At 46.0% G+C, this 24,411-nt stretch overlaps 1 protein-coding gene across 1 annotated transcript in view; it reads left to right on the top strand.

Moving 5' to 3' along the window:
- Window positions 1-24,411, top strand: part of CIB4 (calcium and integrin binding family member 4) — a 60,770-nt gene that overhangs the window by 25,053 nt on the left and 11,306 nt on the right. The window contains exon 4 of the mRNA XM_017876891.1: window positions 21,649-21,790. Coding sequence (XP_017732380.1) covers window positions 21,649-21,790 — 142 coding nt within the window. The remainder of the gene's footprint in view (window positions 1-21,648; window positions 21,791-24,411) is intronic.

Below are 24,411 nucleotides of genomic sequence, written 5' to 3'. Positions count from 1 at the left end.
CCCCCACACACACACATATTCCATGCCCTTGCTGTGGGTAAGTTCTTGACGAACCACTTCTCTGGTCTCGGATTCCTCACCTATAAAATGGGTAGAGCAGTGGGGGACGCTGGGAGTGACCATGTGCGCTCTAAGACTACTGACCCCTCACAGGCAGTGCTTGCCTGAGCTGTCCCTGCTCCCCGCACCTTCCAATCTGTTAGAGGCAGTCATTTGAGCCTTTGTTCATGCTATGAAGAGGCCCCGCCCTTCCCCCCAAGACTTCTGTTTGCTCTCTTCACATCTCTTCATCTTCTGGGAAAGATAAAAGTCAAGGTCACCATGCGGGTGACACGTGTGTGTGCCTGTGTGGATACATATGTGTGTACATGTCTAATGTATGTACATGTGTGTGGCGGGGGAGGAAGGAGGAGGAAGGAAGATGGGAAAGAGCTGGTGGCTGGGGTGGCTGATGGCTGAGACGAAATAGCTTTTCTCATATACATCTGGGACGCCCTGAGGAGTGTGTGTCTTGGGTGTTGGGGTAGCCTGGGCTTAGGTCCAGCTCCTAACAGCAGGGCCCCTTCAACTCCCAGTACCCAGCTTCTCGGGCTCCTGTGGCAGGCCTGGGAATTGTCTGATTCCCAAGTCCCCAAGCCAGGCCCCACCCTTAGGACCCAGACGCCCCAGCGGGACTAATCTTCCACTGAGAAAGGACAGAGAGAACAAAGGGCCCAGCCTGGCCTCCCAGGCTCCCACCCCGAGGCTCCACCTCGCAGGGCCTGAGGTCACCGAGCCTTTCATCCCATTGGGGAGATGCACACTGGCTCTGTGAGCACCCTCGGGGCTGGCGACCTCCGCTCCTCACTCACCCAGGGCTGAAGGCACAGCCACCGAGCTGCATTCAGCTGACCTCAAGGCCAGCTGGCTGCCCCACCTGGCCCCCAGGCAGTCTTGAGATCTGGGCTGTGCCCAGTGTGGGATGTCACACATGCATCATCTCACTTACTCCTCAAGGTAACTGTTTGAGGAGGGAGTTGTTTGCCTCATTTACAGCTGGGCAGCAGAGGCCCACAGGGGTTAAGCAACCCAGCCACCACAGTCACATGGCTGATGGAAATCGGCAGCCTTGCTTTCCAGCACTCACCCCCAACCGCCCCCCAGCGCTGGTGGGAGGGTCCCAACGCCTGATGCCAGTCGGAGCTGGGAGGGCAACTTGGCAGCTGGCTCACACCCTGCATTTTCAAGCATCATTAGATCTTTTTCTGACAACTTCATCAGTTAGCAGGGCTCAGAATTGGCAAAAATCCTTATTTAGACATTCAGCCAAAGAATTAAGAAGTGGTTTGTTTCAGAAAAAGCTCAGTGATGTAGGAGGCAGTCTCTGTTCTGGGTCGAGCAGGCAGCAGCGGAGGGACGGGCTCTGGCCCCCTGCCTCAGCCTTGCCGCTGCCACCTGGCGGTCTTGGGCTTCTCAGGGCCCTTCTCACCACCCTTCTCAGGGCCTCAGTGTCTTCATCTTCCAAATGGGTGTGATAGCACCTCCCACTGGTGAGGAAGGTAGCGAGGAAAGCCTGAGAAGGTGGGGAAGAGCTCAGGGCTCTAGTTTTAGCTTTCCCATCTGCTGGCTGTGTGGCCTGGGACCAGTTCCTTCCTCTTCCTGGGCCTCAACTTTCTACCTGGACCAAAGGGCTGGGCATGGATGACCCGAGGCTCTAATCTCACTCCAGGGGTGAAGGAAGCCTGCAGGGATGGCAGCCCCTCTTCCAGGGCATCCTGGGAGGGAGGGGAGATTCTGTACCCTGCAGCCAATGTGGTGCTTCTTGCAGGGGGACAATGGATGGGTAAGACTTTCCACTGCTCACCTGGCTGAAGTTGGCTCGACCCCTCTTTCATGCTGTCTGGGGGCAGGGGATGGAGAGGCACTCTATTTTCATTTGTTCAGAGTTTGACGATTCCCCTGACTCCTTACGTGCCACAGTTTACTGGGAAGCAGCATTCAGACTGTTACTGTCTCCAGTTCACGGAGGAGAAAATTAGGCACTGGGTACCTGAGTGACCTCCCTCAGTCACCCAGCTAGTCTGGTATGCGGCCAGGGCCGGAACTCAAACCAGCACTGGCGACCACAGGGCCAACTCTCCTTGCTTCTCATCACGCTTCTCACTTCCTGGGAAGATTTTCTCATCCAGCCAAACCCACCCAGGCCTCTAATTGGTTCTGTCAATGATTCGTGACTTCTCTCAAAGCTCCCAAGAGCAGGGCGCATTATCCTTGCCGTGCAGCACTGGAGAGGCAGTTTAGCAGATGGAAGGAGTACAGGCTTCCGGGCAAGTTGCTTCACTTCCCGGAGCCTCAGCTTCCTTTCCTTGAACTTGGGCATGGCAAGCCCCCTTTGCAGGGTTGTGTAAGGATTCTGTGGCTCGGCCCTGCCCTAAGGACACTCTGCACACACAGCATCTCATGTGCTTCTCCCTGTGAGGGGTGTGTGCGAGTCGAGACGGGAATGATCAGCCCCACTCGGCAGATGAGTAAATGGAGGCTCGGCAGATGGAGGGGCTGCCTGAGGTGGCAGGACCAGCCAGTGACCAGCCAGAACTGGGCGCCCTGTGGTACAGCGACTCTGCCAGGCTCTGCCTCCTGGGAAAACTGTTCATGTGTCTGAGGTGAGAAGTGAGTCCAGGCTTCTCTCCAGAGGAGAAGCCTCCTCCCTCTAGCGCAAATGACACGCTGATGGGATCATTTAAAAAGTATTGCTCGTGCCCGAATTCCCTAGTGGCACCAAGGGACAGGCAGATGAGGGCCTGGGGAAGGGGATGGCGGGCCTGGGGACATGCTCATCCAGTCTCTTGGCCACAGTCCGGCACTCCCAGAGTACAAGATAAACAAACTCCATTTCAGCTTTTCAAGAGTCCTGGTCCCAAGGGCCCCTCTCTGCCTGCTGACTTGAGGCTTTATTCCACTCATGTCTTTTCTGATAACTTCATTTGTGCCCCAGAGACCTCAGACTTGTTTAAAAATAGAAAAATAAACAATATCGTTCCTGAAGTGCCCCCTCCCCTCTTCGGGCCTCCTAACGAGGTGCTGGCCAAGCTGGCCGGGGCTCTGTTCCCAGGGTTTTTGACCCTCTGCAGGCCTTAGGCCTGCTGCTGCCTCCACAGGGAGGAGACGCCCTGCAGCTTTGGAGGGCTTTTCTGGCAGCCCGAATGGCTAGTGTCAGAGGAGGCGTTCAGTCACCTGCCTGCCACTGTTGGCAGCGTCTGCTCCTCAGCTGGGACAGCTGGGATGTGGGCACCCATTCACCCAGGTGCAGAGGGACAGGACAGGCCCTGCACAGGCCCAACCCCAGGGAGACCTGTTGGGGACATTCCCTCTCCTCTTAGCTCTGGCCCCAGCCCCTCACAAGACCACAGGCCCCTTCTGGGTGCCAGGCACTGGATACAACTCCAGGATGCAACTCCTAAAGTCTCCTAGGCTCTTTAGCTTGTCATTAAAAGTCCTGGAGTTGAACTGCAGTTTGTGTATAACCTTAGCTTTCCCCATCTGATAAATGGATCCAGCAACAGCAGCCCTGCCTACTTCAGAGGGTTTTTATGAAGACTGGATGAGAGAAAGGAGATGAAATGCTAAAATACTCTGGGAAAGTGAGGGGGATTTCAGGCAGCATTCCTAGAAGCTGCCTGTGGAGGGGGGCATGGTTGTGCCCTCTGAGTGGCAGGACCACCTGGGGAGTCTTTATGTATAAGCTCCAGCCCGACATCAGGGGCTTAGAGGGAAGGTGGCTAAGAAACTGGGGTGCTCCACCTGCAGAAAGACGGGAAGACATACATTCCTTACATCCTTGCTGGTGGGTGGAGGAAGAATTAGATTTGGCCCCACGGGTACTGCTAAGGTGGATGAGAGAAGTGACCCTGGGGCCCTTTCTGTTGGCCCTAGGGAGGAAATTTCCTAACAGAGAGAGGAGGCTCGGTCAAGAGAAAGCAAGCTCCCTGCCGCTGGAGGCCTCCAGGCATGAGCTGGGGGATCAGGCTCTGGTGGGAAAAACCCGCTCTCCTAGAAAGCTGAAGCTGAGATGAGGAGGAGAGATGATGAATTCCCTTGCATCTGCTGAAAGTCCCCCAGGCCTTAGGGAAAGGATCCCCCTTCTCTCTCCTTCTGCCCAAGGCCAAATGCCAGAGGGAAGTGCTCCCAGCAGACCCACCCAGCATCTAGGGGAATGGAGGCAAAGGCCAGTGATCAAGATGTCACTTTTCAGGTGGCAGAAAACCCAGAGATGGGAGATAAGTTCTCTCTGGAGAAGGTTGGAGCACCTACTGCCCCGGCCCCTGTTGATGCAGAACCTCCCCCTTGTCCCATACTGTGAACTGCCCCAGGGCTTAAGCCACCCCAACTTCAGGAAAGTCATCACGGGGAGCAGCTGGCAGGGCTGATATGGGTTGAGGACAGCTTCCTTCTTTGCATATGCAGCACCTCACTTGGCCAGCTGCTCCTGCTCTCTCTGGCCAAATGGCCTCCTGGAAGAGGAAGAATCACCGAGAAGAGGGAAGGCTCCCAGCAGGGCCAGGCAGTTGGCAGTGGTCCCAATTCTTGAGTCCCTTCCTCCTTAGAGAGGCCTCTGAGCCACCAGGAACCCTGGGAAGGGAGGGAGGCCAGGGAACCACTGTGCTTTTTCAGGCTTGCACGCCGAGAAAGTAGAAGCAGCACAGGGGCCAACAAGGACCTTAGAACCCTATAGAATTATCCGTGAAAATGTCCACTACATCCTAGTTATCCATCTTTGGCTCTGTGTTTTGGAAAGTATATGGAAAGGTACAGACATAGATGCTCTAAGACTCAAAGATGGTGCGATGAGCTGGGGCCATCTTCCATTGAACTTCCGTTCTTATTGAGCTCTGAGCTTAATAAGATTTCTGTTTTCTGCCAGGCTTTACAGAAGAAGAGTGCACATCAGCCCCTCACTGGGTCTGGGGGCCAGGAGTTCAACTCTGCCTGGGTTCAGCCCTTGCCCTGCAGAGAGTGAAGCAGCAGAGAGAAGCAAAAGCTCCTGCCTCCTTCCTTTCCCTAGGAAGGAAAGTTGTTTTGCTTGCTTAGCAAATTGTCTCTGGAGTGCACTTTCTTTTTTAATTTGCTTTTTGTTTATTGTTAACATAGTATGACACCAATAAAATAAAATTTTAAGAAAGCAATTCCTTAGCACCCAACGACCCTAACATAAATTTTCATTTTCTATTTTCTTTTGCCGTCTGTTCCCCTAGGCAAGCTTTATTTTATAATATTGTAGACATACATAGATACAATTTTATTTTGTGCTCTTTTCCATTAGGCATAAATGCTTTTTCTTGTTGCTACATAGTCTGTGTAATTATCATTTTGATGGCGCATAATTGCATTGAGTTCTGATTTACTGAACTATCTCCTCGTGGCTGGACATTAACATTCTTTCCAGGGGTTTATTTATTTATTTGTTACTATAAATAATTTTGTAATAAACACCCTCATCTATTATTTTTTCATTTTTTGAATTTTTTTTTAGTTTAGATATCCAGGTTCTCCTTGGAGGCTTTAGATGGATAGAACTGTCTGCTCCAAGAATTTAAACTATGCAATCATTAAAATGATAATTGTACCGAGTATGTAGCAACATGGAAAAATCTTTATGCCTCATAGGGGAAACTGCACAAAATAAGAAACTTGGGCTTTGGAATATCCTTAACCCAAATCAATGATAAAAGACAGAGCCTTGTGACACATCACCAGAGACCTCCCTCTAAGTTGACATCACTCTATAAAGATCTCTTTGCACATGGTTTCTCAATAGGCAGCTGTGCCCTGTGTTATCATACAATCCGTTCTCTCCATCCTCCCATGGAGGGTATTATGTGAGAACTTCCCAGATGGACTGCACTGACAGGTGCCACAGCACGGCTGGCCCTGCAACCTGAAGGCTAGGTCGCATCTCCTGCTGAGTGTGCAGTGGATCCTAGCCCCAAGTCTCCTCCTCCTGCACTGCTGCCCAGAGGGTGCCATCCTGGAGGGAGAGATGCAGAAGTTCTCATCACTCCTGTGACAGGTCATCACCTCATCTGGCCACCCCAGCAAATGCAGGGATTCACGGGGCATTTTCCACTTCTCCCCTTGCTCTTGCAGGAGCAAGCTTTGTTCCTGGACTCTCAGCCTGGGCTTGTTTGCTGGCCCAGGAGTATGACACCCCGACGTGTATTTTTTTCCATTGCAATGCAGAGTTTTCCTGGAAAACATTCCAGGGAAGGAGCTCAGGTTTGAGGGTCAGACAGACCTGGGATCAAATTCCTGCCTTTCCTCTTATTTAGTTAAGTAATTTAACCACATCACTCCTCAGTTTTCTTAATCTATACAATGGACTTGCTGATATTTACTGCTTGGTTTCTTGTAAGGGATTAATGAACAAATAGATGTGAATTTGGCTGACACAGCACCTGATACACAGTAAATATTTAACAAGCACCAGTTTCCTACCTTCCTTTCTGCCCTTCTTGGACCCGAGGGAAGGTATAGATAAGGTGTGGTGCCCAGAGGTCTGAGTACTTAATAAATGCCAAGGTAAATCATGGCTGGCTGGCAGAGCCCTTAGCAGGCAAGGGCAGCCTGATGCTACTGGGGCAAAGTCCCCGGGATACAGGAGAGAGAAGAACAGAAAGCTGGGGGTTTCAAAAATCCAATAATCCAAAATGTCAAGGACTGAAACATTAAAAGGCCTTTGAGTTGCTTAGGTTTAGACTCAGTTGTTTAAAGAGTCACCGAGTGTGAGGCAGTGGGTGGGCAGGGGGAGAGGCGGCTATTGGTGAGAGGAGGCTGCAGTGCGAGTCCATTTCTGTTTATATCAGTTGATTCAAAGTGAGGGACAAAATAGATCAATTGTTGCTTAGATGTGTTTGATAAAAGAGAAACTGTTGTCTTGATGCAAAGATCTGCAGCCTGCAGAGTTCACAGGGAACACGGTTCCCAGCGTGCCCTGGGCTGGGTGTCCCCAAACAGCTGCAAAGCAGCCCAGACACCATCTGAGAACCTCTGGCGGCTTACAAACAGGAAGGCTGCTTGTAAACAGTAGGCCGGAACCAGGAGGGTCGTGGAGGCACAGAGGGGCCCTGCCACTCCAAGCAGAACCCAGCCTGCTCCCATGAGAAGCAGAGGAGCTAATGTTCTAGGCAGTTTTCTAAGCTTCCGCTGCCTGGTCTGCCCTTGAGCGGGTGACTTCATGCCGTTAGTTACAGTCTCTTGCTTTGTACTAACTGCCTGTAAAGTGCAGGTACAGACTGTGTTTTAAAGGTTTATATATTGGTTGTTCGGAACTTTGTATTTTCCATGGGAAAACGTATAAACTGTCTTTAAGTTCCCAGCCTGAGCCACAAGTGTTGAGGCTACTCATAGTGCAACAGCATTAAAATTGAGAAAACAACCTTGCTGCCCAGACCTGGAGCCCTAACGTGCCTGGGACCTTCCCGTCCTGAAAAATGGAGTTGAAATGGCTGTGAAATCCCTTCCCTCCTCCTCTCTGGCCCATGAGCCTATGCGGTCCTCCCCCATCTTTCTGTTCTTTTGTCTGGGGTCGGGGTGAGGTTCACAAGGAAGAGGGACTCCTACATCTTCCTTCTGTTCCCTCTGCCTCCGTCTCCTGCATGTCTGCTTCGCTTCACATTCACCCAAACAAAACTCTCGGCCTCTTCACTGACATCTGCAAAAATTCCACTCATGTCAAGCACTGTGTGAATTTCGGTCAGCACCACTGAAGGCTGGGGAGAGGGAGGTGGGGAGAGGAGGAAGGTGGTCTCTGGAAGGGCCCTGGCTTGTAGCATTTTCATCTGCTGCCTCTCCCCTCTCTCCTCCCCCTGCCCTCCTCAGCCTCTATCCTGGAGTGCCTGTAGGGGCCCCATTCTCTCTGTACTGGGCACCAGCTCCTGCCTCCACCCAGCCTCTTCAGAGCAGAAGGGCGTCCCCACTCACAGAGCTCACCTTCCCCCACACCAGTTGTTTTAGTGTCAACAGTAATCTTTTTCTCATTACCGTCGTAATTCGATAAAACCAGCAAAGCGGTAGAATGGAACTAGAGTCATCCGTTTAACAACAGTGCTTTATTTGGGGCTCTGGGAGAAGTGGTTTTTGTCAAAAGGGCTGCAGTGGTCAATAGAAACATTTCCTAAATAAATCTGGCAGAAATTGCAAGAGGGAATCCAGGTAAAGGACAGGATTGCAGGAGAGACAGCTCATCTCAGGTGGAAGCAACTGTGAGCAATGAGAGAGAGCAAGAGAGGGAGCGGTGAGAAGAGGGTGGGCTCCAGGGTGGGGGTGATGTGCCATGCTGCCTCTGCAGGGCCCGGCCACCCACAAGACAGGGGTGCTGTGCTCCACACCACTTCTCCCCACAGCCCCCATCGCATCGCCACCCCTGTTGGGTGGCAGGCTCTGTCCAGGCAAGGATGGGGCAGCCTGGGAGTCAGCCCGACAGCGGCTGGTGTCGTGTCTCTGCCATTTAGTGGCCCTAGGAGTTCGACCAGGTCATTTAGGGGATGTAGTCGAAGGACTGTCCACAGAGAAACCCAGGCAGCTTATTCAGATATAGACTCTTGGGCCTTAGGCCTAGAGTTGAAAGTCTATGCTGGGGTTAAGGATTCTGAATTTTGTTTAAAACTCCCCGTGGGACTCAGACACACAGCCAATGTGTTAGCGCCTCTGTGATTCTCTAGCCTCAACTGCAGAACGAAGTGAAACGTAGGTAGGTATGCAGCATGTGAGCCCCCTTCTCACCCTCTTCTCACCAGAGCCGCTCTTTTTTTTTTTTTTTTTTTAGACAGAATCTCACTCTGTCACCCATGCTGGAGTGCAGTGGTGTGATCTCGGTCTCAGCTCACTGCAACCTTCCCGTCTCCTGGGTTCAAGGGATTCTCCTGCCTCAGCCTCCTGGGATTACAGGCGTGCGCCACCACGCTTGGCTAATTTTTGTATTTTTAGTAAAGGTGGGGTTTCGCCATGTTGGCCAGGCTGGCCTAGAACTCCTGACTTCAGGTGATGCGCCCATCTCGGCCTTGCAAGCTGGGATTACAGGCATGAGCCATCGCTCCTTGCCAGAGCTGCTCTCCTTTGAGTCCCCTGGAGATTTCACATGGAGGTGACATTCACATCAGCCTGGCTGGCCAGCCAAGCCTCTGGCCAAGGTCAGCATCTGAAGAGCCAAAACACATATTTCTGCTGCCCTCTGGCAGGCAGGGTGAACCTCTGGACACACGCTGGCCCAGGTAACAGCTTTGCTTGGAGCTCAAAATGAACAACTCTACCAGGTCCAGGAGTGCTGGTGGTGGTGATGGAGGACAGGTGAAGTGGGGGTGGGGGTTACTCATGGTAGCAAATGTTAATTGGGGTCCAGGCAGTGCCAGGTGTTTTGCAAATATAATCTCATTCGAGCCCCACAAAACCCTGTGAACAAGGCTATGACTTCACCCATTTTACAGATGGGGAAATAGAGAGGCTCTGTGACCTACCCAAGGTCACACAGCTTGTTTTTGTTGTGTTGTTACCTAGGAATTTGAATATTGTTTAATGTGTTATAAGATATTGTAGAGTTGGTCACAAGCTATTAAAGATGGCAATGTACAAATGTGGATAGATATTTAACTATAATACAGGTAAGGTTTTGTTTCTCCTGTAATAGATGTTGATGAACAAGTGAGGGGACAATTGATTTTTGGTTCTCTTTTTTGTTCTTTTTTCTCTTTTTTGCTCAGGCAAGTTGCACTATTAAAATATTGAGACTGTATAAACACAGTCAAAAGCTACAAGATGGGAAAATCTTGTAGAAGTCAAATAAGAAGTCATTCTACTAACTTTTTAGAGTCAATCTGACTCCAGAGCCTCTGCTCACTCCGCTGCCTACCCCAAATCTCCCACAAGGCCAGGCTTCTAGGTGGCCCCCAAAACCTCAGGCCTGCAGTCCTTTGAGCTCCACCTAGGAGAGGTAGGTAGGGCAGGTGGCTCTTTGGGAAGGTTCCTCCAGGGAGTGGCAGGTACCTGTTGGCCTGGAATCTGGGGAGGACTGATTTGGTGGATCTGAGCCAGGTTCAGGCCACATGATCCTGTGACTGTTTAATAATATTTAACATTTTTACTGCCTTTCTTCCCTATTTGTTCCATTAGCGATCTGCCTCCAGCTGCCGGCAGGACACATCCTTAGCCTGTCCCTGCCAGCCCATCTGTCACTAGGAGACAGCTCCCATTCAAGCCTCTCTGTTTTTAGACTTCAGGAAGGTTGAGCATCTCAAACATAGAGACTGTTCCTTTCTTACAAGCAATTAGCAGGAAAAATGCCTCCAGGGCCCCGGACAACAGAGGGAGTGCATTCACCTAAATACATTTCTCACCCTCCATGCTCCCTGGACCACAACACCCCAGAAATGAAAATTTCAGGATTCTTTCTACCTGGTGAGGATCATACCAACCAGTTAAGAGTCTTTGAGGGGTCTCAGGGTACAAGTTAAACCCCACTGCTGCCCTCTCCTCCTTCACATTTTTATTCCCTGGAAGGGAAAGACACAGCTTGAGGGGCGCAGGAGATGAGGGGACAGGAGTCCCATGTCCCTGCCAGCCCTGCCTCTTTTCCCATTCCCCTGCACAACTTCTCCCTGAATCCCACCACATCTCCCTCCCTTCCTGATCTGGCCTCGGTTTTGCTCCCCTCTCTGTCTTCTTCCTGGTTTCTCCTTCCGAGCCCTTTGTCCGTCCTGCCTCCCAGCTTCACTGTCCTGTCCTAACTCTTGTCATAGCACTTTGTGTGTACTTGATTGAGACACTTCCCCACGCTGTGTGGTTCGGAAGAGACATCTGTAAGTGCCTAGGCTGAGCTTCTTGGAGTGCAGCGGCAGCGTCTGCATCATTTTGGGGCACCCCAGGACCCAGCGCAGTGTCTGTTGCTCAGTACCTCTCCCTGATGCATTTGTGGCAAGGACTTGAAGTTCAGATGATGAGCTTTGTGTCTTCATCCCCAGTGGAAGAAGCCATATCATTCGCCCTCCCCCGTGCCTCTCCCCTGCCCTTGGCCTGTTCTCTGAGTAACTGTGGGCTGGCAGGGTCATGGGACTCATGGCGATGCCTCAAACCCCGCCTGCATGGTAGGTGGGAGTGTGATTTTGAGACATTTTCTCGGGAAACAGTTAATTAAATGCTCGATGGAGTCAAAAGTGGCACTGTAGTTGAGCATTTGAATTCAGAATTTGAGTCTTGACCTTCGTTTGGCTAGTTGCTTTCCTTCTTTGGGCTTATTTCCTCTCTTTGTAAAATGAAGTGATAATATCAACCCTGCATTTGTAAAATAAAGTGATAATATCGACCCTGCCACTTGCCTGCAAGGTCGTCACAGCCTGCACACAGTAGGTGCTCACTCTTATTGAACTGACTGAATGACGCTGACCCAACACTGCCACCTTCTGGTAGAGCTACTCTAGTGCTGAAGGGCGAATCCTGGTTCAGACCCAGAACTAGGAATTCTTCCTAGGCAATGGGATAAAGGAAGAAGAGCCTTCCCTGAAAGGGCGTCCATTCCCCTGTTCGCAGGTTGAGTCTAGCAAGTTCATCTACCTGTGGCATCCAAGCCACTGCGGGTGGTGATAAGCTCTTCCATTTCTTCCAGGCAGCCATTTGCAGGAAGCCCAGGAGCACAGGGTGGAATGGGTTCCACCATTCACCAGCTGATAGACACTTTCCCCCAGTGACCCACTGCCAACAAGGGGTGAAGGACATTTTTTTTTCACTTGAACAAACATTAAAACTTTTCTTTTTTTAAAAAAAATACAAGCATTTAATGCTATTAATTTCCATGTATACACTACTTTCACTGAATACCACAAATTTTCATATGTTGTGTTTTCATTTTCACTTAGTTCAAAATAATTTCTAATTATTCATGATTTCTTTGACTTTGAGGGTTTTCAGGAATCTTTTTATTATTGATTTCTAATTTAATTTTGTTGTGTTCAAATAACATTTTCTGTATGCTTTAAATCCTCTTAAATTCATTGAGGTTGGTTTTATAACCCTGAATATGGTCTACCGTGATAAAAATTCCAAGTACACTTGGAAAAAATGTGTATTCTGCTGTGTGAGGTGGCGTGTTCTGTCAAATATCAATTGGGTCCAGTTGATTGGTAGTCTTTTTAAGTCTTTTATATCCTTAATGATTTTTAGAGGTCCTGCTTGTTCTATCAATCATTGGTTGTTGAAATCTCCAACTATATAATTGTGAATTTGTCATTTTGAAAAGGATTTAAAATGAGGGGAAAAAACCCTTTATGTTTACTCACGTACTTATGATTTCTAATGTTCTTCATTCCTTCATAATGTTCTGCAGATACAGGTTTCCTTCTGGAATTTTCCTTCTGTCAGAAGGACTTCCTTTTATGTTTTTTGTAGCTCTGGTCTACTGCTGATGCATTCGCACAGCTTTTGTTTGGGGAAAAAAAGAGTATTTTGCCTTCAGATTGGAAAGGTATTTTTGCTGGGTATAGAAGAGTAGAATAAGAGCCTTTTTTTCTTTCTCTCAGAGAGTTAAAGATACCGCTCCATTGTCTTCTGGCTTGCTTAGTTTCTGACAAGAGACCTAGTGTCATTTTTATCTTTGTTCCCCTTTACGTATGTGTTTCCTGCCTCTGGAGATAGATTTTTCTTCTATTTATTTATTTTTTTGAAACAGGGTCTTGCTCTGTCACCCAGGCTGGAGTGCAGTGGCATGATCATAGCTCACTACAGCTTCGTTCTCCTGAGCTCAAGCAATCTTCTTGCCTCAGCCTCCCATGTAGCTGGGACTGCAGACGTGCACCACCATGCCCAGGTAATTTTTTTATTTTTAGTAGATACAGGGCCTTGCTATGCTGCCCAGACTGGTCTCGAACTCCTGGGCTCAAGTGATCCTCCTGTCTCTGCCTCCCAAAGTTTTGGGATTCCAGGCATGAACCACCATGCCCAGCTCTGATTTTTCTTCTTATTACTGCTTTTTAGCAGTTTGATTAGGCTGTGCATGGATGTAGTTTTCTTCATATTTCTTTTTTCAGGTATGATCTTGCTCTGTTGCCCAGGCTGGAGTGCAGTGGTGAAATCTTGGCTCATTGTAATCTCTGCCTCCTGGGCTCAAGTGATCCTCCCACATCAGTCTCCTGAGTAGCTATGACTACAGGTACACACCACCACACCTGGTTAATTTTTGTATTTTTTTTTTTAAATAGAGTTGGGGTTTTTGCCATGTTGCCCAGGCTGGTCTCGAACTCCTGGGCTCAAGTGATCTGCCTGCCTCGGCCTCCGAAAGTGCTGGGGTTACAAGCATAAGCATGGGTCTGTTTTCATTAGCTGATTTTTCTGCTGGTTATGGGTCTTATTTTCCTTCTTTTTTTGCATGATTGATAATTTTTTATTGGATGCTAAGCACTGTAAATTTTGTATGGTTAGGTGTTTAATTTTGTTGTATTCATTTAAATGTTACTGAGTTTTGTTCTTGGATGCTGTTTTGTTACTGAAATCTTTGATCCTTTCAAGTCCAGCTTTTAAGGTTTAGTAAGACAAGTACTGTGTACCTTTCACCCTGTATTCACATCAGGGAAAGCTGGGTGAAAGGTGGACAGGACTTGTATACCTATTATATTTTATATAGATATTTTATCTATATATTTTCAAAACTAAGAAATAAAACTTAATGCTTGTGTTGTATTAATGCAATACAAACTTTGCTTGGCTTTCACTAGTTTTCCACTCACGTTTTTTGATCTGTGTCAGGATCCCCTCCAGGGTCCCACCTTGCATTTAGTCATCGTGTGTCTTTCGCTCCTCTGATCTGTGATAGTTTCTCAGTCTCGCTTTTCCATGATTTTTTGGAGAGCACAGACCAGGTGTTTTTGCAGAACATCTTTCAACTTAGGTCTGTAAGATGTTTTCTCATGATTAGACAGAAGTAATGGATTTGTGCAAATTCTACAGAAGTGAACCCCCCACCCCACCCCATTTTTTAGAGGCAGGGTCTTGCTCTTTTGCCCATGCTGCAGTGCAGCGATCATAGCTCACTGCAGCCTTGGACTTCTGGGCTCAAGTGATCCTCCTCCTTTAGCCTTCCGAGTAGTTAGGACTACGGGCACATAACACCACACCAGCTTATTTTAATCTTTTTAGAGATGGGGTCTCACTATGTTGCCTAGGCTGATTTCGAATGCCTGGCCTCAAGGGAGCCTCCGGCTGCAGCCACCCAAGCTCAGGATTACAGGCGTGAGCCGCTGCACCTGGCCTGAACCGCCCTTCTCAGTGCATCATACCAGGGGATACCTGACATCAACATTACCTGTTACTGGTGATATTAACCTTGATCATTTGGTGAAGGTAGTATTTCCAAGTTTCTCCACTGTAAAGTTATTTGGTAGACAGAGCTAGAAAATATAGGTATGTATACTAACCCATGTATACTACACATCAATATTTGTTTTGTATCTATCCATCTGTACATGTAGTAAAATGCCCATTAGTTCATATTGATGTCTCTGACTAATCCAGTACCATATCTAACCTTCCCTCTTGCTTCTTTATAACTTATTTTATCTTACTTATAACTTATTTTTTATTTATTTACGTATTTGTTCAATCATAGTATACTTGTAGTATACTTGTAGTAAGAATTGCTAATCCATAACCCTGTGAGAATCAGATTGACTCCCTAGAATACAGTGAATTTATATTTATACATATATACAGTTTATTTATATTATTTTGGTCTTTAGCCTACGTACCTGGTCAAACACCACTTTCCAAAGTTACTTAGTCACTTCCTCTTCTTCCCCTCCTTTCAGGGAGGTTTTGTCATGCATTTGTAATACAGTTGGTTTCATTTGCCATGACCTGCATTTCATCCTGGGTTCTCTACCATCCCATATTGTCTTTGATTTGCATCCAGTAAAGTTCACTCTGTGGTGTACGGTTCTATGGGTTTCCAGAAATGCATAAAGGCATGGCTTCTATCTGCACCACAGCACCCTAGAGAACAGTTCCATTACCCCCAAAATTTCCATTGTAGTCAACTCATTCTCCTTCCCACAACCACTGACAACTACGATCTGTTTTCCGACCCTATGGTTTTACATTTTCTGGGATGGACTCATACAATATGTAGCCCTTTGGGTCTGACTTCTTTTATTTAGCAAAATACATTGAAGAATCATCCATGTTGTTGCATGAATCAATAGTTCTTCGTTTTTATTGCTGAGTCGTATTCCATTGCATGAACGTACCACGGTTTGTTTATTCACTCACCTGTGGAAGTACCTAGTGATTGTTATGGCTTGCCTTTTTGTTGTCTTAATTATGTATTTTGAGCAATGTAATTTGAAAATTTTTAATATACTCCAATTTATGAGTTTTCTCTTATGGTTTGTGCTTTTGTATAGTGTTAAACAGTCTTTGCCCCCAAGATCATGAAGATATCCTCCTGTGATATTTACTTAATGTTTTATTTTAGTCCTACATATTAGACCTATGATCAATCTGGAATTGATTTTTGTGTATGGTGTGAGATAGGATTATAAAGATTCATTTTTTCCCCATATGAATGTCCACTAAACCCAACACCACTTATGGAAAAGACTGCCCCTTCCCCCACTGCATTGCCGCATTGCCGTGTTGTCTTTGTCATAAATCAGGTAGCCATAAATGTGTGGGTCTGTTTCTGGAGTCTCTATTATGGCCATTGATCTATTTGTCTATCCTTGCACAAATACCATACCACATTAATTACTAAAGCTTTAGCATAGATTTTTTTTTTTTGACGGGGTCTCACTCTATCACTCAGGCTGGAGTGCAGTGGCACAATTATGGCTCGCTGTAGCCTCAATCTCCTGGGTTCATTGATCTTTGTACCTCAGCCTCCCGAGTACCTGGAACTACAGGCGTGCACGACCATACCTGGCCAATTTTTAATTTTTTTTTGTAGAGACAGGGTCTCACTATGTTTCCCAGTCTGGTCTTAAACTCTGGACTGAAGGGATCCTCCCCTCTTAGCCTCCCAAAGGGCTGGGATTATAGGTGTGAGTCACCACTCCCAGCCAAGATCTTGACAGGTAGTGGTATAAGTCCTTCAGCTTTATTATTCTTTAGGATTAACTTGGCTGTTCTTCACCCTTGCATTTCCACGTAAACTTTAGAATTGGCTTGTCAAGTCCTGCAAAATGGACCAGCTAGAAAACTTTCACTAGAATTGCATTAACTTTATGGATCAATTTATCAACATTAATAATATTGAGCCTTCTAACCTATAAGTATATCTGACGGGAGTTTTAAAAGGCAGTAAAATACAAAAGGTTTTGTTACACCCTTCTCCCAGGACATGGGCTCTGCTCACCTAACCTTACACAGCCATGAGGGACTTTTTGGGCAGTGCCTTTCTCAGTGAGAGGTTGCTTCAGGTAAACTGAGGCTTCCACTCAAGACTGAGGAAGAACGTCTTCTATACCACTCTAACAGACACCTTCATCTACCGCTTTCTTTGACAAGTGTTTTGCATCTGTGTAAAATGTTTAAAATATAAACATTAATCATGTCGTTTTATTTATTTGTTTATTTATTTATTTATTTTTGAGTCAAAGTCTTGCTCTGTCACCCAGGCTGGAGCACAGTGGCATGATCTCGGCTCATTGCAACCTCCGCCTCCCGGGTTCAAACAATTCTGCTGCCTCAGCCTCCGAGTAACTGGGATTACAGGCGCCCACCACCACGCCTGGCTAATTTTTGTATTTTGTAGTAGAGACAGGTTTCGCCACATTGGTCAGGCTGGTCTTGAATGCTTGACCTCAGGTGATCTGCCTGCCTTGGCTTCTCAAAGTGCTGGGATTACAAGAGTGAGCCACCATGCCCAGCAGCCACTGCGCCCAGTCGATAAACATTAATCATATCTTTTTTTTTTTTTTGAGACAGAGTCTCACTCTGTCACCAGGCTGGAGTGCAGTGGCGCGATCTTAGTTCACTGCAACCTCTGACTCTGGGTTCAAGCGATTCTCCTGCTTCAGCCTCCTGAGTAGCTGGGACTACAGGTGCATGCCACCATGCCCAGCTAATTTTTGTATTTTTAGTAGAGACAGGATTTCACCATGTTGGCCATGATGGTCTTGATCTCCTGATGTGGTGATCCGCCCACCTCTGCCTTCCAAAGTGCTGGGATTACAGGTGTGAGTCACCGCACCCAGCCAATCATATTATTTTAATAAAAGTGGGGAGCAGATACAATGCACAAAATAAAGTATGATTAGAAAATGGAAACGCTAAATGAAGTCTAAATAAAAAAAGAAAACAGAAACACTAGTAATAAAGAAAATTTAGAGATGAGAAATTTTACATAAATTAATAGTTTGATTTTTTTAATGAGCTTTTGAAAGTCCAAGTGCATCAATGACATCATCATTGAGTCACTAGTGTATTTTTGTGTGAATTTTTTCCAGCAACTGTAAAAAGCTTTTTTTGACTAGGCGCTAGTTGGAGAAATGTTGAGGAGATATTTTAAGCTAGGTCCAAATATTTTCCCTCTGACTTTCATCTTCAAATCAAATCTCTTGTTCAATAACTTTAAGAAGATCTTTAAAAAAAGAAAACTTTTAGGTTTTTTGGCAGGGACTGCAATCTTTTTATTGTTGATAAACTGTAGTTTCTATTTCCAAAAACCTCCCAGCATTTGGGGTTTATTTTCATCTACTTTAGTTTCATCACGCATAGATGGAGATCATACACGAGTTACCTGTATAAATTGCTATACTGACATGTTTGTATTCCCTTTGTTCAAAACGCCCTCAAACCAGGGTACATGTTATTCTTGAAATGGAAGCATTGCTTTGTCAACTGTCACTTCCTTCCTCCTCTGGAGGATTGAAGACTTCTGAATAAGTGTGAAATTTCATACAGATGATAACTCTCTGGATAGGTCCCCAAATTTATTGGTTCAGATTTCAGATTGTTAAAGTTATAGCATCAAAAATCTGGAATCCAATAAACTGGACCTGTGATCTCTAATGAGGCTTGCTCTTCCAGTTTCCCCTTCTTGGCTGTTCTGTCTGCCTGGGGCTGGACTGAACCAGATCCGAGAACACTGGCTGATCTGGCCTTTAGCTCAGGATGGAGAGCAGGGAGGGACATGCGGCTGCACCACCAGGGCCCTTAGCAACTCTCCCGCAGCACTATCAGTGCCTCTTTGACTGGAGCTGCTCTGTCGCGGGGGGGCTCATAACCTGGGCTGTCCCTTGAGACAAGGACCCTGGGGAAGAAGAGAGCTGCACCTTGTTGGAACAGAGACAGCCCTGGGATGCTCTCCTGGCAGGTGCCCGCCAGGCCAGGACCCAAACGCAGCTCTGGTGAGCTCGGCCCTAGCCCTGTGGCCTGACATCTGCCCTGCCATCCTCTCAGGGACAGTGTCCCCCGCTCCATACTCGAATTCCTCCCTGTTTCCCAAGCCCAGTGGCTCCATGTCAGCTCCATCTTCTTTGACCTTCTCCCTTCTGCAGCCTTTGGTCCCGTGGCCCCCTCCTGTGCCTCTCACTTTCATAGTGACAGAGTCATAGAGTCATTTTTAGCCGGCCACTGAGTTCTCCTAGGCTGTGAACCATTTTTTTAACTTCAATCTAGATTCTGTGTTCGCACTTTTTTTTTTTTTAGATGGAGTCTCCCTCTGTCACCCAGGCTGGAGTGCAGTGGCATGATCTCAGCTCACTGCAACCTCTGCCTCCCGGGTTCAAGCCTCCCGAGTTCAAGCCTCCCGAGTAGCTGGGACTGCAGGCATGTGCCATCACACTCTATGAATTTTTGTATTTTTAGTAGAGATGAGGTTTTGTCATGTTGGTCAGGCTGGTCTCGAACTCCTGGCCTCAGGTGATCCGTTGGTCTTGGCCTTCCAAAGTGTTGTTATTACAGGTGTGAGCCACCACGCCCAGCCAAAAAATGCTTTATATTAAAGTAAGAATTTTAGAGGGATCCATTTCCAAGGTTTTCTATATTTTAATGGCCGCTGCTTGGCCTCTGATGTTTTTTTGGCACCAGGCACCTTAGTGGAAATAGGGCAGGACAGGTTCAGGAGTCCTGGGTCTCAGGCCAGCTCTCCCACTTGCTGGCTGAGTCCTTCCCCTTTCCCAGACCTCATTTCCACATCCGTGAGATAAGCAGGTTAGCCTAGATCACAAATCCCCAGCAATAACGTTAAAAAATGAGAAACATGTACTCATCATACGTATATATTCATTTATAAACTGTATACATTTACTACTATACTAAGCTGATACAATATCAAAATAAAAAAAATTAAGGACAAGCTAAAAATTACATAAAATATTTAACAATTCTCCCTTTAATAGGTATAGTAAGATTTCTTCCTTGCACTATGCTATTGTTTGCATATAACTAATAATATTGTAAGAGAAAGCAATGTGGTTGGATATGCTTAATTATTCTTTGAAATCTTGCTTTAAGATTGAGCTAGAGCCATTCAGAGGTCTGGTTCTGTTCAGTTTTGTTTTGTTTTTTTAATAGCTGTCGTAACTGATCCAAAGAGAGGAAATGTATCATGGGCTGTATGTCTTAAATCATGGCACTCATTTTCAACCCCATTCACCAATTAAAAGCTTTTGATTGAAATTAAGCTAGTAATTGTCTGTATTCCATTCCCTTATGTCAGTGGCTCTTACACTAAGTGGAAAGTATTACATTTTTATATTTTTAACAAATGGATTCAAAATCCACTGACATTCTTTATTTGGACAATTTCCAAACAGGTCAGAAGAGTCTGTTTCTGTATTTTCAGGTATGAAATATAAGCATTTCTATAGGTGATACACATGTTTTAACCACAAAATCCCATTTTAAAATATTCTCTTCAAAGCATGAGTTTCTTTAGAAAAGCAATAATGCTAAAATGAGTCACCTTTACCTTGAAAAGTCAAATGAAATTGAGTTCATTTTTTGGTGGATATTTGCTAGGTAGCATACTGCCAACAGTTACTTGTCATCATGGGAAGGTCAGCAAATTTGGAACACTTGTCTTTTTGTACCAGGAAAACACATAACTCATCTTTAAGTTTGATAGCTCTTTTAAGAACTCTTCCAAGAGCAAAGCAGCACACCTCCATGTGGTTCAGAAGATTTTCATACTCACTTTCCTTCTGATTACAAATCATTGTGTAAGTTTTCTTTCTTTCTTTCTTTTTTTTTTTTTTTAAGATGGGAGTTTCGTTCTTTTTGCCCAGGCTGGAGTGGAATGACGCAATCTCGGCTCACTGTAGCCCCTGCCTTCCGGGTTCAAGCGATTCTCCTGCCTCAGTCTCCTGAGTAGCTGGGATTATAGGCATGCGCCACCACGCCCAGCTAATTTTTTTTTGTATTGAGTAGAGACAGGGTTTCACCACGTTGGCCAGGCTGGTCTTGAACTCGTGACCTCAGGTGATCCACCCACCTCGGCCTCCCAAAGTGCTGGGATTACAGGCATGAGCCACTGTGCCTGGCCAAGTTTTACTATATTTTAACTCTTTTTTTTTTCTTTTTTTTTTTTTTTAGAGAACCATTTCAATGCCTTCTGCTGTACTTTAGGTATTTCTGGGCTTACCTTCCTGACTGCAGTAGCCTGCAGGAACTCCTGCAGGGAAATCATTTGACATGTGTCGCCATCCTGCACCCTCACCCCAGAATTCTTTTCCATCATGGAGCAGCCACCCCCTCAGTGAGTACCTTCACTTTTCCCCAGCAATGGTGTTTTCACTAAAGACATTCATTTACTATTCAGTCCATGTCTCTGTTTCCTTTAGTGGCTTGCAGAAATGTGGTTTTTCACATATAGAATCTAGGAAAACCATATTAGAAAATCTATACCTTTATTTAACTATTTAGCAAAGCTTTCACAGTGTGAAATTTGTTCGAATACTTATTTCTTTGTATCTTCAGCAATATTTTCTCTGCATCTTCCAACATGCTCACATGTTGTGTCATAGGTACTATTCGTGCTACCAGCAGCTACCACATCAACTGCCCTGTTTTCAGTCTCTATAAGACATGCTGTGTGTGTGTGTGTGTGTGTGTGTGTGTGTAGAGTCATGTGACATGGATCTAAGGAGTGTACTGGTGTCCTGGCAACCACCTCCCTCCCATCACTACCAGCAAAGACAAGGGGAGGTCCCCCGGGAAAGGAAGCTTGGTATCTCATTCCCTGACTGGCTGTACGCTTGGGCAGTGAGCCTGTTGGCTTGCCTTGCACCTGCCTGAGCACAGGAAAAGAAAACTAATGCAGGGCTTCTTGTTATGTCTGCCTGGATACTCATGATGTCTACCCCATAGAAAAGGACTCATATTTAGAGTAGGAGAGGTTTCAGCTCTGACATTCTCTTGTTCATTTGCGTTTTCATTATAACCATTATCTTCAATTGTGGTGTCCTTGCAGGAATCTTGTGAAGTCACATATCCATCTACAAGAGTCATCCCCGGCACCCCATCATGCTCAGGGTCCTGGCTCAGTGAGCCACCATCTACTCTGAGATTTAGATTGCGTCTGTTGTTTTCATCTCAAACCCAGGACACAGTGTTTGTAACAGATGAGAGAGGCCCAGAGAGACACAGCCCCGACCCTGATAGACCTCCTCCCTTTTCTTCCCTCCTCACCCACAGGTCAACCCATTCAGAGACCGTATCTGCAGGGTTTTCTCCCACAATGGCGTGTTCTCCTTTGAGGATGTGCTGGGCATGGCATCTGTGTTCAGCGAGCAGGCCTGCCCAAGCCTGAAGATTGAGTATGCCTTTCGCATCTATGGTAGGTGCTGTGGGGGACTGAGGGGTGAGGGGTGGAAGGGCCATAGACAATATACCATATCTGGACTCCATCATCAGTTCATTGATGGATGGTGTTAACGGGTTTGCTGGAGTATCTGTGGGTATGTTCGTATTTTGCATGCACCATGGAGTAAAAAAAAAAAAAAGATTGAGAATGACAGTGTCAATGGATAGACTCCCCTCCATGCCATCAGAGAGCAATGGAGTCATTGGCCTTGATATTTGGTGTTAGTGTGCGGTGTGTGGGCAGGCGAGAGAGAGAGAGAGAGAACCACATATGCATGTAAAGGATTTATGCTTATTTGGCAGAAGGAGCATTGGATGGGAAATTAAGGAAATTTGAACAATCTTGAACAAATCATTTCACTTTTCTGGGGCTCAGTTTTCTCATCTGTAAAATGAGGGGATAGACAGAGATAATCTCTGAGGTCCTTTGACATTTTTTGGTCTCTAACTGTCTCAGGTAGTCAAAAGACTTTGCTGAAGTTCTGCTTTTCACCAGGCAAATGTCCGCTTAGCACAGCTGGGATGCAAGGGAATTCTCAAAAGGAATCAAAAGGAAAGAAAGAAGTCTTAAGATGCTTTCAAACAAACCAGGTGCAAGTCTTTAGTGCATCCTGATAACTCTTTGGCCCCAAAGGACTTGCACATTTAGACTTGCTCATTTGCATCTCACGTTCCTTCCTTTCCTGCCAGTTCCTCCCCAGTCTCCACATGATGGACTCCATCTCATTTCTGCCTCACCCAGGTGGGATGTGGATAGAAGACAGTAGAAGAACTTTAAGCCAGATGGACTTATGAGGCCTCAGTTTTTTCATCTGTAAAAAGGACTTAATATTTTTGCATCCCATATGTCCTCAGGTTCAGCATTCAGTAAGCACACATGAAATCACAGAGTTCCCACCTGAGAATGGCTGAGTAAACTCCTATCATATGGTCATTCCTGCAGATAGCAACTATAAAACTCTAAACTAAATACAAAAATCAACTAGCTGATGGCATTGGAAAGCTATCGAAAGCGAGATGTGTTCTAAAGAGAGCTGATGCCTGGAAGAAGGAAACGGTAGAAGATGGGTTTTCCTTCACCCATCTTTTTTATTTTTAACTTTTTTGTCCTGAAGGTAGGCTTCAGTGAGTGGAAACACTGGACTGATGCAGGCTGATGGAAACACTGGACTCTTTCTGACTTGAAGAGCCAGAGAGTTTGGGGCACACACAGCCCCTGCAAAGTGAGGGAGAGCCTATGAAAGAGAAAGGGAGTCCAAATTTTGCATGTAAACTATGCCCGTATCTCTTTCTGACCTCTACACCACAAACACGAGGGCAAAGTCAAAGCAGCTCAGCTAAGGATAAAAGAACTAAATTGAGATTTGAGCTGCCACTACCTTTTTACCAGATCCATGAGTGACAGGGTTTTCACTTTGAGTCCAAATCAATTGCCTGCTAAAACCAAAAATTCAGCACTCTTTGGAGAAATACAGAGTCGTTACAACAAAACATTTATAATGTCCAAGAAGCTATTCAAAATTGTACACAATGTACAAAAATATTTTTTAATTGATGAATTCTCAAGAATGGAGACTGACTGACATGACCCAGATGTTGGAATTAGCTAATAAAGTTTTTAAAACAGCTATTATAACTGTATTAGTCAGGATTCTGCAGAGAAACGGAACCAATAGGCTATTTATGTGTGTATATGTATATGAGTGTGTGTGTATATATTTGTGTGTGTTTACATGTGCATATATATATACACTTACATACATATACACACACACATATATATATACACACACACACACACCTATCTCTACATATATATGTAGAAAGAGAGAGAGATTTATTCTAGGAACTGGCTCATGTGATTACGGAGGCTGAGAAGTCCCATGATCTGCTGTCTGCAAGCTGGAAAGCTAAGAAAGGTGGTGGCGTAATTCATTCTGTAGGTCCAAGAACCAGGAGCATCAATGTCTGTGGATGGGAGAAGATGGATGTCTCAGCTCAGAGAGTACAAATTCATCCTTCCTCCACCTTTTTGTTCTACTGGGTCCTCCATGGATGGAACAATGTCCAATTGGTGAGGGTGGATCTTTACTCAGTCTATTGATTCAAATGCTAATCTCTTCCAGAAACACCCTCACAGAGATACCCAGAAAGAATGTGTTGCCAGCTATCTGGGCACCCTTAGCTCAGTCAAGTTGACACATACCATTAATCATCACAGTATTCATGCCCAAGGATGTAAAAACTGCTCATAACAAATGAAAAGATAGGAAATCTCAGCAGAGAAGCAGAAATTATAAGAAAGAATCAACTGGAAAATTTAGAACTGAAAAGACATCTGAAACAAAAATTCACTGGATAAGCTTAATGGGAGAATTGAGATAACAGAGGAGTCAGGAAACTTGAAGATAGATCAATAGAAATAACCTAATCTGAAGAACAGAGAGAAAAATTACTCAGGGAAAGGAGAACAGAGCCTCAGAGACATGAAGGACGATAGAAAGCTCTAACATGTATCTAGGTGGAGTCTGAGAAGGAGAGGAAAGAGTGAATGCGGCAGAAAAGATATCTGAAGACATAATGGCCCCAAATGTC

This window comes from Rhinopithecus bieti, unplaced genomic scaffold (genome assembly GCF_001698545.2).
Source record: "Rhinopithecus bieti isolate Rb0 unplaced genomic scaffold, ASM169854v2 scaffold_7681, whole genome shotgun sequence".
Lineage (NCBI taxonomy): Eukaryota > Metazoa > Chordata > Mammalia > Primates > Cercopithecidae > Rhinopithecus > Rhinopithecus bieti.
This window is presented reverse-complemented; position numbering and strand designations above follow the sequence as displayed.